Source organism: Lissotriton vulgaris, chromosome 7 (assembly GCF_964263255.1).
Source record: "Lissotriton vulgaris chromosome 7, aLisVul1.2, whole genome shotgun sequence".
Classification (NCBI taxonomy): domain Eukaryota; kingdom Metazoa; phylum Chordata; class Amphibia; order Caudata; family Salamandridae; genus Lissotriton; species Lissotriton vulgaris.
Genome location: NC_141695.1, coordinates 1439745142 through 1439762173, shown reverse-complemented (window position 1 = coordinate 1439762173; position 17032 = coordinate 1439745142). Strand labels below are relative to the sequence as shown.

Sequence of the window (17032 nt, the reverse complement as noted above, 5' to 3'; positions counted from 1 at the left end):
ATTTCTCTATGTTCTGAAAAGGGGAGTGATCACCAAGAGCTGTTTTCAGTACTAGCAAGTTCCTATGGAAAAATCAGCTTTTTCTATACTTTATTCACTATGTCTCAGTTGTGAATGCTTTCATCATTCTTACTTTTTCATGTCAAGTGTTAATTTTGTTTTGGCTGATGTTAAATCTTGACAAAACTGCAAAACGTGTAGATGGCAGAAGCTTGCATTCCCATAAAACTGAATGAAAACAATGGCCATATTGCCCTAGCTCTTCATCACTGCATTGGCTGGTTTTAGAGAAGCAAGTCAACTTTAATGCTTTCTGCAATAACTCACAGACACCTTTAATGGTCACAGAACACAGTTTTGTATTTAAAAAAGTGAAATCTACCAGCCAACGTGATTTTTCAGATCCTCCAAACAAATTTGAATGAATGTTACAGGGATCCTCTAGAAATTGGCCAATGCTTCTTTAGCTGTTAAGCACCAAACATATGAAATGTGCCCATTTAGACACTAAACATAAGGAAAATAAATCGTACTTCTTGCAAACATTGAAAACCAGACTGTTCCCAAACAGAATTCACTCTGGACAATGTATTTCAGCTTACCAGCACATCAGTGCCGACTTCAGCGATTAATATGAGTATTTAGAATAAAAAAGACATACCATATCTCAGATACTGACTAGTCACTTAACCAACCATACAAACATTCTTCAGTGAGATCCATGCTTAACATTTTCATCTGCTTGGTTCACTGTTTGTTTCAGATGTTGCTTAGTAGTTCATACACTCTAGAAATTCTAAACATGTTAAACCTTGAGCAAAAGAGAGAAAATTCAATAACACACTCACTTTTATCCTGTAATCTTCTACATCCTCCACAGTGGCGACTCGCATGAGAGCTGGAGTCCGCCTGTCCACGGCCTCCAGCTTCATGTTCACCAAAAAGCCATGAGGTGACCGCTTGGGACAAAAAGAGGAATAATAAAATCAGCACAGCAGAGGAGTGAGGATGCAGAAAGGGGGAAAAGAAGATGAGTGACGCCAATATAGGGGTTAATGGACTGCCAAGATATGGTCAAGCATAGGGGAACATGGAGTAAAAAAAGAAGACTGACGCACACAGAGGGAAATGGTGCAAACATAGAGTACAATGGTAAAAATGAAGAAGAGAATGGCAGGAAATGACTTGGAGAATGGCGCCAAACATAAGCGAGAAAACAGCTGTCACACAGGAATAGATAAAGATAAGAGGCAGAATAGAGCAGACAGAGTAGGAGAAAAAAACACAATGGGTATGAAAAAAACAGAGGAACCAATAGAGCTACACAGCCCAGCATATACAAACAACAGAGTAATGACAGGAAGCAATGAGGAACTGTAGGGGATAAAAGATCAAATGTAGATTAAATAAAGTAATGAAAGAGCATTATAAACTCAAAGTACTGGGTGCTTGAAACAGAAAGGAAAACTAACCAAATACAGAAAGGAATGAATCATCAGATGAAATCTGAGCAAACAGAGGAGAATAGTGTAAAATGTAGATAAAATGCCTAAAAATGAGACTAGCTGACAGTAGCTGGCATCTGAATTGAGGTGTCTGAAGCCCCACTCCTGGTCTCACACTGCGGCATTTGGACAGGCATGGATAAATAGTCTGCCAGACACTGTACATGCTGCAGAGGCCAGTAGGTCTTCCTCCTTTAGTTGACAATTCTATCTTTACTCGAATTATAATCATTGGTGTAAAACAGTCCACTCCGGTTATGGGGTTATATTTCAAAATCCTTCCACTTTGATGAGATGGCATGACCAGTTGAAAAATAAACAACCGAAGAAAAAAACATTCCATGTGTCTATGTAAGGGAATAGAATAAATAGCTTATTTTAGTGGAATAAGAACAGAAACTGTAAGAAAGACCCCGAGGTTAGGCAGTAATGGAAAAAATGTATCTCAGATCTCACCACTTTGAAGAAACATGATGGGACAGCACTGGCACCAGTTTCAGATAAATACTTTTCCCAGCAAAAGCTGTCTGGATCTGGATAATCTATTAAAATAAAATAAGGTGATGTTTGTTAAAACAGAAAAGATGAGGAAAACTTGGGCATGACAGGTCAGAGTGATATCCATACATAAGTTCATGCCATACATGCCCCTGAGCATGGATAACGATAGTGTGGCTGGAAATCAAAAGTTACACCTGTCCCTAGAGCTCATGTTCCATTTTTTGGTCAACTACTATTCAATGCGTTATGCCAAGAAACACTCTTTAACAGCTACCATATGGTATGCACTTTCAACAAGTTGCTTCAGATACTGTCCCTGGATAAAATATTGAAATAAGGCACTGTGCATTTTGCAATTACAGACAATATGGGATTCCCCATCGTCTCAGGTGGAATTTGTTGGTCGAAAACAGCTAATAGCACAGAGCAACTAACACAAAAAACTATCAGATTACATTGTGTGGAGCTTCTCTGAAAAGAAAAGGAACACGACCCACCATACCTCCAGTTACAGGATTACTGGTTGTTCCCTTTCACTCACATGCTTTAATAATCTGAGCTACGTGGCCTTAAAAGAGTCTGAGAGGGGTTATTTACAAGCCCCTTGCACCAGGCAGTGCAACCTGCTGCCCCTTATTTACAAGGACACGTAAAGCCACCCTGCATGGCTTTTCATGTCCTTGTAAATATGGCCCCTTTACACGCAACCCCTTTGCGTGAAAAGGTTGTTCCATGGGTGTTTCTGTGGGTGTTCCCATGCAACGCCCATGGCTTCTGCCATTTCCAGATTTACTAGAAATCGTGAACTTGAAAATGCACCCGAATGTTACACCTCCCCAGGAGAGGCACAGGGAGGCACAACGAGGAGAATGTTTTCATTTCTCCTCGTTTTTTCCCTTTTTCCATGCGTGCTGCATTCTGTAGCACATATAGAACGAGGAAATCACCTCTTGTGATTGTTTATGTGCAGGAAGGTGTCCCTTCCTGCACATAAACAATCCTTTAAGAAAATGACGTTTTTCAACTTCTATGTGTGTTGCATTAAGCAGCACACATAGAAGTTTTAACACGCCATTTAAGATTGTTTATGTGAAGGCAGTGACACCTTCCCACACATAAACAATCATTCCCCTGAACGCAGAATGGTGCAAGGGTGCCTGCGTCGGCGCATGGCAGCTAATTTTGCAGCAGCGCAGGGGAGAGCAAAGAGATCTGTCATAAAGTTGTAGATATGACGCATCCATGTGCTTCGGAATTAATGCAGTGTGGTGCAGCCAAATGGCTTGTGTCACTGCACTGTGCTAATTTCTTGAAAATGAGGCCCAGGGTGCTTTTACATTAAATTAATGTCCTATTAATCAAACACTGTTCTTGGGCATAATGCTGACAACAGGGAACAATCCAAGCAGGTGAATCTATGAAAGAACCAATGCTGGAGATCTGCTTGACTACCATTATAGAATGGGCAGTACAATCCCACTGAGGAGTGGAGAAGGGTGCTGTGCATTGTTGGTGTACTTTTACCCCAATAGGGAATTTCAGCATGATTATAAAAGAGATTCAATCTCTCTCTCTCAGGGGATATTATCTGTCCTGTCATGATTAAGAGGGTGGAGTGTGGGTTGATACCTCTCATGAACAGACTTTTTCCTGGTCTTAGTGTAAGTGGTCTCTGAAAGATGCACTGGCTTCTTTTCATATCTAGCCATGTGAAGATGGGTCCCCTGGAATCACATCAACAGTGGGGAGACATCTTGGAAAGTGGGGGAGTGATCCATGCTGCCAACCTCTGCAAGAAACAATTAGCTGTTCTGGCACTCTAATGTTACACTGTTTGAACTCACAACACCCACAACACCCTTTTCACAGCACAGAGAAAGCGATAATCCTGTGTAAAACCCACACTGCCTGTCAATACTAACAGGGCGGAATACATTTTAGTCTTATGTATCCAAAGAGGTGTATACTGTAATATTTGTTATGTTATAATATTCCCATACTCACCCTGAGGAGGAGTGAGAGGTTTACCATGCTCCTGACACCAACCAACAGGATGAATGTATGGACTGCTCGGATCACACCTGGAGGGGAATAGATAAAGCAGATATGTATCACTCTAGTTTAAGTAATTCTACTCCACTATTTTTAATTATGCAACTTCTGAAATACCACCAGCAGGAGGCATCTAAACTACAAAAGCACATAATTGTGCACATAGTATGGCATGTATGCATCTTTATATGGCATTCCAAAACATCTTTCACTTTGAATGCCCTGAGATTACTGATGCAAACCTAGGTCCACTGAAATTACAGAAAACATGCCCTTTACAAATAGTCAGTAGGTTGCTTTAATATTACTACTGATAAGATAGTGGAAAATTGACCCACAGGATGAAATCTAGGTGTGAGGGAATATTTGCAGCCTTAGTGTGTAATGGTGATAACCTGAATGTGCATGTCTGTTTCCAACGATTTACAAAGGAGGTATATGGTTTGCATGTATCAATCTGGTGTGGGCATCTTTGTCTTTAAGCTGCAGATGTATGGCCTGTGTGTTGGGTGTACACAGAACTGAGTGCTTATGCCTGTTTTGTCTGCCCACAAAGCCTGGAAATTGTGTATGAAAGGACTGTGAATTAAAACATATTTATATAGGTAACTGAGATTTAGAGAACTTAATAAGTCTCCCAATTTAATTACACATTCTAGTTCTCTTTCTTGGGTGAGGTTTCTGGTGTTTTCTATCACAGACTCTTTCAGAAGGACATATAAAAATATGTTTTCCCATTAGAGCAGTAATTATTCACATCATAATGCCACCAAAGGATTGGCTGTTTAATGCAATCATTATTTTCCAAACCAGTGTAAATATTTGAAAACTCATGTCCTGTTCCTAAAAACAACTTTAGCTTCCACATCTTAATGGTCTTCTTATCCTGTAGGTAGGATGTGGTGTCCTAGAACACTGCTTGTGGTAGAGTGGGACCAATTAAAGTACACCCAGACAGGTACAACCTATTGGTATTTAAACTCTGCTTACCAATAGTCGTAGGTATCATCCCAGTTGTCAAAGTGCACTAAAAATCGATTGTCAACAACATCAGTCACTGTGGCAACACATATTAGAGATGGATTCATCCGGTCCACAGCTTCTAGTTTCATCCCAACTTGGAATCCCACAGGTGAGCTATTCTGCACAGAGAGAAAAGTAGAGAATTAGAGGAAAGTTAAAAAGCAGGTTAGGGAAGTATTGAAGAAAGTTTTACCTTTGGTAATAATATTTCTGGTGGAGCTACTATTTACCTGCATATTCCTCACCTGTTGAATATTCCCAGGCGTCAGACTGGATGCAGAAACTTTTCATAGCTCTCCTACGCCAGTAAAGGGTTTTGACTTAATTGACACCCTGGAAGCAATGCCATGGTGACATCACTGGACCCATACAGAGTCCACCCCAGTATGCCACGTCAGTTTTCATCCGTTTTACTCATGCCCTGGTAGAGTGCAGTACCAGCAATCTAAACTGTAACCTTCTTGGTGTGGCTTATGATCATCTTTCAAAAGGGGGAATTGTTAGCATCAGTAAGGAATCTACAGGAGGAGTATCCACCTGAAAGATCGTTATTAAATGTAAGTAACTTATCCTTCTCATGGAAACATATACATGCAGATACCTCAACCATTGAATAGATTCCAAAAACGTACCTCACTAGGTGGAAGGTCTGAAGAAGTGATCAAATGGGGAAATTATGAAGCACCACGCATGCAAAATAGATATCCCTTCTTACCTCAGATCCAGACACTAATGTTTGAAATAGGTATGAAGGGGAGCCCATATTGCCGCCTGGTAGATCTTAGCCCCAGGAAAACCCAGGCCAGGGTTGAAGTAAAAGATTTTACCCAGGTGGACTGGGTTCGTACTCCCTTTGGTAGTTCCTTCTGAGCAGGGGTGTAGCATGAGGAAAGAAGTGGGTGGAAACAAATTTGTCAGTCCCTTCAAAAACATTATCATGACTAGGGACTTGAACAGGGCTAGCTGGTCTGGAAGGCAGAGAAAAGCTGACTGAGCCACAAAGCATTACTTGATGGTTCCCACCACACATCCCTGCTGGATTAGCGGGAGGATCAATCAGAGGACCTCAGATAGGCAAACTCTCAAGGGATTAACCCCATATGCTGCAGCACATGCAAAAAATTTGCTCCACCTTCCACCACAGTCCTATTTGGGGGAGGGGTGAGGAGCCGAAAGGATCTTGTCGACCACATCCGGTGGCAGATAGAAGTAGGTCAGGTGCCCCTACTCAATCCCAGCATGAAAGAGGAGGCTCTGGTGGCAGGGGTGCAGAACTAACTCCTCTGAATGGGAGAAGTCCTACCTGAGAAGAAGACAGAACTGGGGAACCAAAAGAGTTACAGAAAGTCCGTGAAGCACACCCTTCTTGGCAAGTCCGGGATGATGAGAGTGAGTTGGGCCAGTTCTGGTGAATCTTTCTCAGGACACGAGGAATCAAGATTATGGGAGGAAATGCGTAATTAAGTGGATAGTTCTACCCCAATTGGAGCATGTGTCCAAGGCTTTCTGTAGCAGGTAATGGAGAGCGAAGAACTGCTAGCAATGGGCATTGGTGCAAGTGTCAAAGAGGAACACCTGAGAAGTGCCCCACAGGGCAAAGATTTACTATGCCACCTCTGGATGTGTACACCAGTCATTGTTGACAAAATGGCACCGGCTCACACAGTCAGCTCTGGTGTTCGGAGACCTGGTCAGAAGGTTGGCGACTACCAAAATCTCATGCTGGTACGTCCACTCCCAAAGCCTCAGCACATCTTGACACAGAAAGTGAAAGACCATTCCTCCTTATTTGTTGATGTACCACATTGTAGTTGTATTTATCTAGCACTTACTACCCCATATGAGGTGTTAAAGCGCTTTTCAGCGAATAGCATGCTACTCCGAACCCAAAGGATTAGTGGTGGATATTACAGTCACGCTGTTCATCAGGATCTGGACAGATAGACTGAGAATGGAAGGAAGGAAGCCTCAAGCATCTGCCAAATAGCCCTCAGTTTGAGCTGGTTGATGTGAAGAAGGTGCTGTTCTAGAGACTAGAGGCCTATTATCACTAGCTCCTCCAGATGAGAACCCCATTCTAAGGTGGATGCATCCATGACAATGACTGGCAGGGGAAGGACAACACCTGAGATAGTGCTCTTCCACTGCCCACCAAACTAGATCCTCTGCATTATCCCAGGAAATCATGATGGAGACTGCTAGATCTTCTGTGGGCTGGAACCACTGTTTGCAGAGGCACCACTAGAAAGCCCTCATGTGCCAGTGAGCTTATGTGACCAGGTTGATGACAAAGCTAGCAGACCAAGCTGGCGAAGAATCACCAGGATAGGAATCTGCACATCCTCTGGAAAGATTAGACATCCTGATTTTTTAAGACTCTCGGCAGAGATGGGGAGGCTCAGAGTAATTTTGTGTCCAGTAGTGCGCATATGAACAGGAGGCACTGAGAGGATCTAAGTGAGACTTCTGCATGCTGACAGAGAAACCCAGATTGAACAGCAGGCAGTTGCTTGCAAGTGATGTGACACCATCTCTGGTGAACTGACTTTGAACTGCCAGCCAAGATTCCTGAGATGGGCTTCAACCTCTGCCATCACCTTTGTGAAGACTCGAGGAGCTGCTGATGATTCAAACAAAAGGAGAGCAAATTGGTAGTGAGTGGACCCTACCATGAAACACAGGTACTTCCTCTGCGACTCCAGGATCAGTGTATGGGAATACATATCTTGTAAGTCCACTGAAACCATCCAGTCTTCACCCTTAGGTGCCAGAGGAATCTGAGCCAAGAACAGCTTCTTGCTCTTTTCTTGCTTAATATAAAAATCCAAGAGTGTGAGGATATTTAATTGGATCATGACTGCTGTCCTTCTTTGGAACTAGGTAGTACCAAGAGTAGTATCCCCACCCAACTTCCTGCTGTGACACTAACCTGCTGCTCCTTTCAGCAGTGGGACTGCCACCTCCTGCAGCAGTATTCAAAGGTGGTTTCCCGGCAAAAAGGTCTGTAGAAAGGGATGGTTCTGTTGCAAGGGTAGGGTGTACCCATTCTCCAACATTAAGAAGCGTTTGGTCTGAAGTTATGGCTGCCAGAACGGCAGAAAGAGGATAGCTAACAACTCTCACTGGCTGCACATACTATTTCAAGGGAAAGCTAAACTGGTTTTCCAGGCAGCATGAGAGAAGTTGAGGAGAAGGAAGAAGGAGAAGGAGGAGGGTTGCTGGGGCTGGGTGCCTCTGCCATTACCTCTACCATTGTATTGCCTGAGGAGCTGGTTCCTGTGCTGAAGACTGGGAAGGCAGGCACTGCCGAAAACAGAAGCCTTCACAGTAGTCTTTCTCTAATGATTGAAGGCCCAAAGATTGGCCTATCACCCTGCCTGCTTTGAACATCTCAAGGGCAGCATCTGCCTTATCCCAAAAGCCTTGCTCCATCAAAAAGCATGTACATCACTGCTGCTTGGGCATACCTGGGGAAGCCAAATGTTCAGAGATAAGAGATAACATATGTAGCCCTCAGAGATCCTGAGGGCTACAGATGAATTCATAGCTCTCACTGGAGAATCGGCCATATCCAGGCCAGCTCTATTTATTTGCCTGGAGGATTCGTTCGTATCTGTGCCCAAAGCACCTCTGCAAAGTAGACTCTAAGGTCGTCAGTAAAGTTTGGCACCACCACCTGCTCCAAATCCTAAAGGTCATGTGTATACATCAACAACAAGCAAGCTGCATTGACAAAGCCGGGTAAAAGACTGCCAGACAAGGTCCTCTTCTTGCAACTACTAATGAACAGTGGTATAATGCTTAGGTATATTGGCGCCACTCAGAAGAATAACATATGTATTTGTACATAAAACCACTTATTTGGAAGAAGGTGCTGTAAGGTGAGGAGAACCACCAACCTCCCCAAAATAGCAGCCAAAGCCAACAAAATGTAGAAACAAATCCTCAGCATACGCCATAGGTGTATCAACAATTTGTTGAGTGCACGATGTAAGCACAAACTATACACAAGTTATTTCAATTCTTATTTTCTTTCTTTATTATTTTGGTCTTGCTTCAGACAGCCAACATGTGTTTCGTTGCTTACAAAAGGAAATCATCCTACGACTTTCTCAAGGCTATGTCCTTTTTGATAAGGACCTTCCATTTGTGGTGATATTTCCAACCCACAAAGAGATTCAGTATCTTGCGCGACGTCAAAAAGACAGTCCATGCATCTGAGGGATCCTATTTTGTCCCCAAATCTTGAGCTCACGAGTCTGACGGTCTCGTCCCAAACATCGCTCTCCGTGTAGCTCGATTACGAAAACAGGTCTTCTGCTTATCAAGTACCAGCTTCCGTAACTTTCTGTCCAGCGCGGTTAGCAGAAAGGAGTCCGCATTTTGTTTTGTACATGATAAGACTCGCATGGCCAACCTTTCCATAGATAGCTGAATCGACAAGAAAACAGGGCACATCTTTGCACCTGGAGATCAAACAGTTCCCTGCCAAAGCAGACATGACCTGGCTGGCTGAAAATCCGCTGTCAAGATGTTTGACTTGTTTTCCACCAAGGGAAGGAGAAATTCAAGGACTTCAGCAGCGTTCCTGAGCAACACAAAGAATGGAGCCACCTCATGGGAACAGTTCCCTGATGGACAATCCATTTCTTACTTGGGGGAGGGACCCAGTCCACTAGCTTGATGTAAGGCCAAGTAGTCTGCCATGTAAGAATATGGGTGGGAGTCAATGGGCTGCCTCACAGTCATCATCTGTATCATGCCAGAATGAATCAGGGCATTTTGAATTTGGTTGGAATCCGAGACAAATATATCATGCGTTGTTTGCTAACAGCACTGGTAAGAATTGTCTCACTCCAATTACTTTTCCTCTTCTACAGGTGACTGGGCCTCCTTGCTGAACCTCTGTAGGAGTGGCTTAGTTTTAGACAGAATCTCGGTGGGGAGTGCGGTCAAAATTGGCACTGAGAGAAGGTCAACCAGCGAAGGACTCGGCACAGAGAAATTTCCAGAGTATGATGCAGACATTCTATGTGGAATTAGGGATGAAGAATGCCAAAGGTGCACTGCAATGGACCACCGCATACGTAAACCTTTTCGTCATGACATGCGCAAAGAACACTGCACATTCTCCAAATAGGGCACGTTTTCTCTGTAACCATTACTGCACGACTTTAACAAGAGTGCCAGGCGGTGCACAAAGAAGGTCAAAGGGCATTAGCCTGTATTGCTACTGCTATTTTATTTCATACTGCTGGTGACAAAATGTATTAAATAATGGGTTTGGTGGTAGTATAAGTGGCAAAAACTTTGTTACTATGGGATAGCCTGTTTGGATAGAATTCCTATGTTGGTCCTCTGTGGGACATAAGTGTCTGAGATGAAGTACATCAGAAGGTCATGACACATGAAGTCATACTTGAAGGTGTATGTGTACACCTGCAATTACTATTAGAATTATAGATGGTCACTTGTCACTTTACATTACATTATTCGTATCTTATGTATTTTAGATACACCCATCTTTGGATGATATTTCACTTCGAGTAACAGACCTGAAGGCAGGTAAAGTAGCGTAACTGTAAGTATGCTTTCCAGTCTTGGCATCTTTCATAGATTTACAAAACACTATGGCTTGCCGAATTTGTTAGTACATGCAGGTTACACTTGCTGGCTTCTTGCTCCATAAACCAAAGGATGCCATGTACTCACAGTGCCAAAAAGTTGGTGGATAGAAAACCCTCTCACCTGCTGATGTCCTTGGCTTTGTCAAGTTCACGGGCCTGTGTTAATCTCATTGGTCAGGCTGTGAATCCTCAAAAAAGTTTACTTCCCAGTCCACATATTTAACACTATTATCATTAAAGCCATATACTACTTGTAGAATATCCTCCTCATTATGTGACCTGAATTATAGCCAATGTTTTTTTGAAGATGCTGAGTTCAACTCTCTTCAAAGGCTTTAACTGTGCATATTTGCATATTTTCAGAGCTTGTCAAAAGCTAGAACCTGATCTAAAGATTGGAGGGTGGCCCGCCATCCTTGACGCTGCCGCCCATCAAACTTTTTTAATTTTTCAAAAACAAAATCCGAAAGTAGGAGTTTGTCTTTGAAAAGCATTTTACTAATGACCCTGAAATCCTTGATTACTTCCAAACAGAAAAAAATAGAACATATGACTGTCCGCAGGGCAAGTGATCTGATGTTCTTTCACTGATTGCAGCTTGTCCTTCACTCATCAGTGTAGGTTTCAGACGGTGGAGCCAGTGGAGACACCCCATCAGAAACCTAACGGTCTACCCATCTGAGTCAAAGTGGGTAAACCAACAGTTTGGTGAGCAGGATACTCTGCCACCTCTGTGGCAGAGTATCCTGTCATGTGGCGGAGTATCCTCTCTACGAAACTCAAAATCATGCCCTAAGTAATACCAGAGCCTTGGGGACCTCGTGAAAGGGGGTGTGGGCACATTGAATATGAATTGATAAAAGACAGATACTAACATTGGAGAGCTGTAGTTACAGTTAAGTGATTGGTTCTTTCATAGATTCACTAAAAGAGACCAACAAAGCAGTATCTTAGAAGCAACAGTGGTAGGCAGAAAAGAACAAAACCTTAAACAAATGAATTTCAAAGCAGCTGTCGTACTGTCTTCTCTTCTCTGAAATTCACATCAAGGCAGGCAGGAGTGACTAGCCAAGGTGTGTTTTTCATCCTCGAAGTTTCAGGCACTGCAGTGGTCTTTTAAGTGTACTATGGTGAAGTGGACAGCAGCCATGCCTTCCGAAAAGTGAACTACTAGCATTCTACCCACCTGAACGTGAGCTGCAGTGATACAGATGACAATCCATCTTAATACGTTTGTTTTATCATGGCCTGTGTTTGTAAGCTAGACCAAAACCTAAAAAAAGTTGGTCTGACTGACGAAAATCCTTACATTTTTCTAACTGGAACTTTAACCAACTTTTGACATCGGGTTTTAATCTGTTTTTGGAGACAGTATTTGGTTCTATAAAGAAAGTAGGTAAGGGGATCAACTGATTCAAATAGAATGAATCTTGGGGTGGTTTTGAGAGCTACTGTGTATTTGTAAAAATGTAGGTACGGTCCCTTTATCAAGAAAGCTAGCTTCACAATTACTCTTCTCGCTGAAATGACAGCAATCAAGAAGGCTGTTTTTCATACAAGATGTTGAATAGAACCTATGAAGGAACCTGAGAAGCACCTTCATCAAAGCTGATATGACAGTGGTCATTTCCCAAGATTTTGGAAAAGTTCGAAAGCATCTTCTCATGAACTCCTAGACTATCCTCAATGTGAACAAATACATTGGCTCAGCTTTCCTCAATGTGTGAGAAAGGTAGCTAGGTGTACCCTGATTCAAGTTTACTTTAGCTCTGATTTGGCGACATGGAGCGAAGATAAGGGAGCAACTGATGTGGAGACATTGATAGAAGGTCCAGGTCCTTGACGCCTTGTTTTTAGTGTTCTTGGAGGTCTAAACAGCCACATTCTTGGGTAGCCAGATTGTCAACTGCAAAGACTGTGGGTTACAGAGCTGTGCAGTTCACTAAAAAGGCCACCCCTTGGGAAACAGCATCTCTATCTGTTGGTGAACTGGAAAAATTTGGTGTTTTGATTGGTTGCAAAAAGGTCTCACTGCAGGGTTCCCCAGCACTGAAATATTATGGACAGCTGTCTTTCACCCAGTCCCACCCATGACTGGAGGTGTGCTGTCAGCTGTGGTACATGCTCCACAGATGCTGAGCTTCTAATGACAACAGGAAAAGATCTTATTCTGACTCGCTTCACAGTACAATATGTGATGTTAATTTTGCCCATGCAGACCATTACTTCGGTGTTCTGTATGCTAACTTGGTTGCTCTCCTCTGTGGACACCAAGCCCTGGATCTGCAAGTTTTGCAGATGTGCCCTCCTACCCTTTAGGGCCATGCTTTTCATGAGAAACTGTGGGAATGGAGATACATCTTTGCTCATAAAGATCTTGTCATTATTCTGTCGCTATTAAAGTGCCCTTATCAGCTGCAGAGTGAGTGTGTCCTGGTGTTACTAGTCTCCATCAACCTGAACCCTGTCCAGACTGCAGGCAGGCACTAAGATGTCCTTCCGGAGAGAATAGCCAACATGCTTTGTTTCGCATCATTCATATTCTAAACAATTAATTGGCAATTCTGCACTACACCAAAAGACCTAGCTGTAACCTAGCTGTGTCAGTATCTCCCCTAATTGCCTGAAGCATACGTTTAATATGTGCCCCAAAGGCATTCTCTTTGTAAGAATGCATGTCCCTGACTTTCACCAGAACATCCGACCTAAAAGCAGCACTCTGTTAGCCAGCAATACCTCTGTAAAGCAGCAGAACTCCCTAACTGGTGAAATCTGACAAAGGAGAATTCACCGAGCATCAATTGAGGCTGAGGCAATACTGCTCATCCTTCTTCAGGATAGCTTTAGCCTATATTATGTTGTCTACTGGTAAATTTTCCCAAAGGTGAGCACTGTTGTTCCACAACTGTATATCGATGACTGTATATCATACCTAGCAATGATGGCAGAAGAAATGATTTCCTTGTGCTCGTGGCTGCAAGTGAGTTTCACCATATCCCACTTATTGTCCCTTTGTCTATAGGCATGGCACGTGCTTTTGATTGATTCAATGAATGATGCTGGACCACATAAATAACTGATCAGGTCTTCATCGATTGATGAAGCATGCAAGTGAAATGTCAGGGTCTTTTCCAGTTTGCAAACTTTGATGGTAGCCAACTTTGGGTTCGTCAAGGGGTGGATGTAATCCTCTTAGAAACAATCCAAATTAAAAACAGTTTGGACCTTCCTAATTGACGTCTTAAAATGAAATATTAAGGATTTCTCAGTAGAGAAGACTGATGACTGATTTGCTTAGATGCTCGTTCAACTAGTTAATGAAAGAGTGCAATGCCATAGGGAGGAAAAAGGCTTGGGCTTTTACCTTCTCGCACCACATGAGCATCTGATTCTGGTACTCTTGTATGTAAAGTGTTCTCTGGCTGGTCGCCAGCTTAATCGTAATCATCATCATAATGGCATTCGCTCCTTCAGCAGCAACATATCATTGAGGCTTAGAGCTGCTACCTTGTTGAGGGTGATGATTGTGGTAGTGTCAAAGCTGTTGAATCTGTTGGCTAAGGGTGGATTGATTGTGGAACCACTGTTGGCTAATGCGATTGTTAAGCGGGCTCTTGAAGGGGAAGACCCTGGGCCAGTGTCTGAATCATGCAGCATTAAAAGATGCACAGGGATCTGAATCATAGTTGGATATAATATCAAACCATACCTGATGTTAAGTCAAAGGTGATGAGGACCGGGAAATGCAAAGCGATAACAATTTTTTTTCCTTTCTGTGTTATTCAATAATAATGTGATTAATCACAACAACATCAATGAACCAAAGGAAATCTAATTGTAAAATATGTAGCAACACGTAGAATCATATCCCTCATTTATTATTATTAATATTTTATAAAAAGTAACAGAATTAGATATTGGTATGATTCTAGACACTTAGTGGCCGATTAGGATGACGGACGGAAAGCATCCAGACCGCCAGTCTCACGGAAAATGACCTTCAGACCGCACAGTGGGAAAACCATCTGTGCTATTAGGATTCCCCTCCAGCAAAATCCGACTGCAGTGGACGGATGTCTCTAAAGACCGCCGACCGCGGACGGAACAATAGAAAAACCAACCGCCACGGACAGAGTGGCCGCGGTAACAGGCCCAACCGCCGACCATGCAGTGGAGTGACCGGCAGCACGATTAGGATAACACCGCCAGGGCAACGTAAAGAATCGCCCTCCACGACCGTAGCGGAAAATAACATCGACAAATGTAAGTATCAGCGGAAGGGACAAAGCTAATCCACTGCAGCGGTCAGACCGCAATAAAAATGGTGGCCGCAAGGTACCATGCAATCCAGCAAATCAGGACCCAAATCTACCATGAACACACCCCTCACCCAATAACCCACATCAAAAACACACTTCCATGGTGGAAAACCTGACAGGCAAGGGTCCACACCCACTAGGGCTGGGTCCATGGCGGTCGGGTCCGTGCGGTGGGTTTCGTGGCAATGCTTTCCCTCTCCGTTGTGGTGCTTCCGCCGACTATGAGATGGAGGTGTTTCAGCTGCAGTGTTCTGGTTTGTTTGCAAAATCGTAATATTGCGGACGGTCGGGACGTCATTTCGCACGGCGGGGAGCCTGGATTGGCTCCGTCCGCAGTGGTGTCTGGTGTGTTCGCGCAGCGGTTCATGTTTTTACGTGGCAGACAGTAAATGTGCAGAGTTCCCCTTCCTAATATGGCGGACGGAAGGCCCGCTGCTGGCGGACGGTGAGGTGCATTTTCCGCTGCCTCCAGCCCAGCCGTCATGCATCCGTCCTCCATCCTAATCGGCCCCATAATTTGGTGCAATTAAAAACATATACATATACACAATGATACACAGAGTAAAAATTCGACAGAAAAATATCTCACTTCAGTAAAGTAATTTTTTACAATATTGCATTCAATACTGTCCCCTTTATGGACTACTACATCATATATGAAGAGTTATTGCATTACATTTCATATAAGTCAATACAGAAAACATAACAAAAGAAACTCAAGTTTCTTTTGTTATGTTTTCTGTATTGACTTATATGAAATGTAATGCAATAACTCTTCATATGTGATGTAGTAGTCCATAAAGGGGACAATATTGAATGCAATATTGTAAAAAATTAAATTATTGAAGTGAGATATTTTTATGTCGAATTTTTACTCTTTAATTTGGGACATCAGTAAAGGAGAGCAGTTGGCATTGGAGATTCAATTAGAGCTGATGACAAAGTCGATGCTTCCAAACAGCCAAAAACTGGTGGCTGTGCAGTTGTCGGAATTTCAACCGATGAGGGAGCAATCAACAATACAACAGACAAGGATTGAACAATAGAGAGTGCGTCACTTTTCCCCATATTAAAAGTGAAGCTCCCTAGATGTGCGAATACAAAAGGGAATTTGACACAATTTGTCAGATTAGTACAATATGTCCAGGTTGTGTGGGAATGACAGGTGAAAAATCACTCAAGTCCTGTTAAAGATAAACTCTAGAGCATGATTGTAAAGTGGAATATGACCCCTTGAGTGAATACAGTAAAATAACGATGCATGCATTGATATATTGCATGAAATATGGCTCTGCGTCTGTGCGATCGTAAAGTGATACGTAATCTCAGGTCTGTAAATATAAACTGAACATGGCCCTAAATATGTGAAATGTCTTCCTAATGTTATGCAAGTCAGTGTATGACTTCTGGAGCTACTAAATCTCCTTTCATGGAGCAAGTCGGACAATTGTACCCCCAGGTGCATAGAAGAGATGGAGGTATGCAAAGGTTTCCCTCCGAATTTGCAATTTAACAATTTACGGTTATCTGCAAATATTATTTTGACACCTTCTTTCGTCATTAGCCATCTGCACACTGGATCTAATCAATCTTTTCAAACTCTAACAAGGCAACAGAAAGCTGTGGTTTTGATACTCACATTATTTGGTGTTATAAACAGGTGTTTTGGGGCCATCTGTGCTTTCATAATTCGTAGGTAGTTGGTCCAGCTAAAGTCTTCCTCTCTGTAACCTAAACACCCTCAGGGAGGAAGAGCAAAATATGCAGAGATAAATGTTGACTCTGAACTTTAGCTTCCAAACAAAGAGCAATAGAACCAAGGAGGCTGTAATGGGAATGGGAGAACCTCTGGGAAGAAAGCTTGGGGAAGTATACTTCAACACACTCCACTTCTGCCAGTTAGGAGTCCAGAAAGTCAGATGGCAAGCTATAAAATCGTGAAATAAGCTGGATACATGATAGAGTTGCTAAACACTGGCAACCTAAATATCTGTACAAAATATTG

The 17032-nt window shown here is 42.8% G+C and overlaps 1 protein-coding gene across 2 annotated transcripts in view; it reads right to left on the bottom strand.

Moving 5' to 3' along the window:
• Positions 1-17032, bottom strand: part of L3MBTL1 (L3MBTL histone methyl-lysine binding protein 1) — a 408694-nt gene that overhangs the window by 84571 nt on the left and 307091 nt on the right. Inside the window, exons 11-15 of one of the 2 annotated variants that reach the window (XM_086932247.1) lie at positions 16667-16767; positions 5049-5200; positions 4011-4087; positions 1962-2047; positions 849-959 (exon numbers count right to left, since the gene is read on the bottom strand). In XM_086932247.1, the coding sequence (XP_086788373.1) occupies positions 849-959; positions 1962-2047; positions 4011-4087; positions 5049-5200; positions 16667-16767 (527 nt within the window). The remainder of the gene's footprint in view (positions 1-848; positions 960-1961; positions 2048-4010; positions 4088-5048; positions 5201-16666; positions 16768-17032) is intronic. The other variant, XM_086932248.1, reaches the window with a different exon arrangement.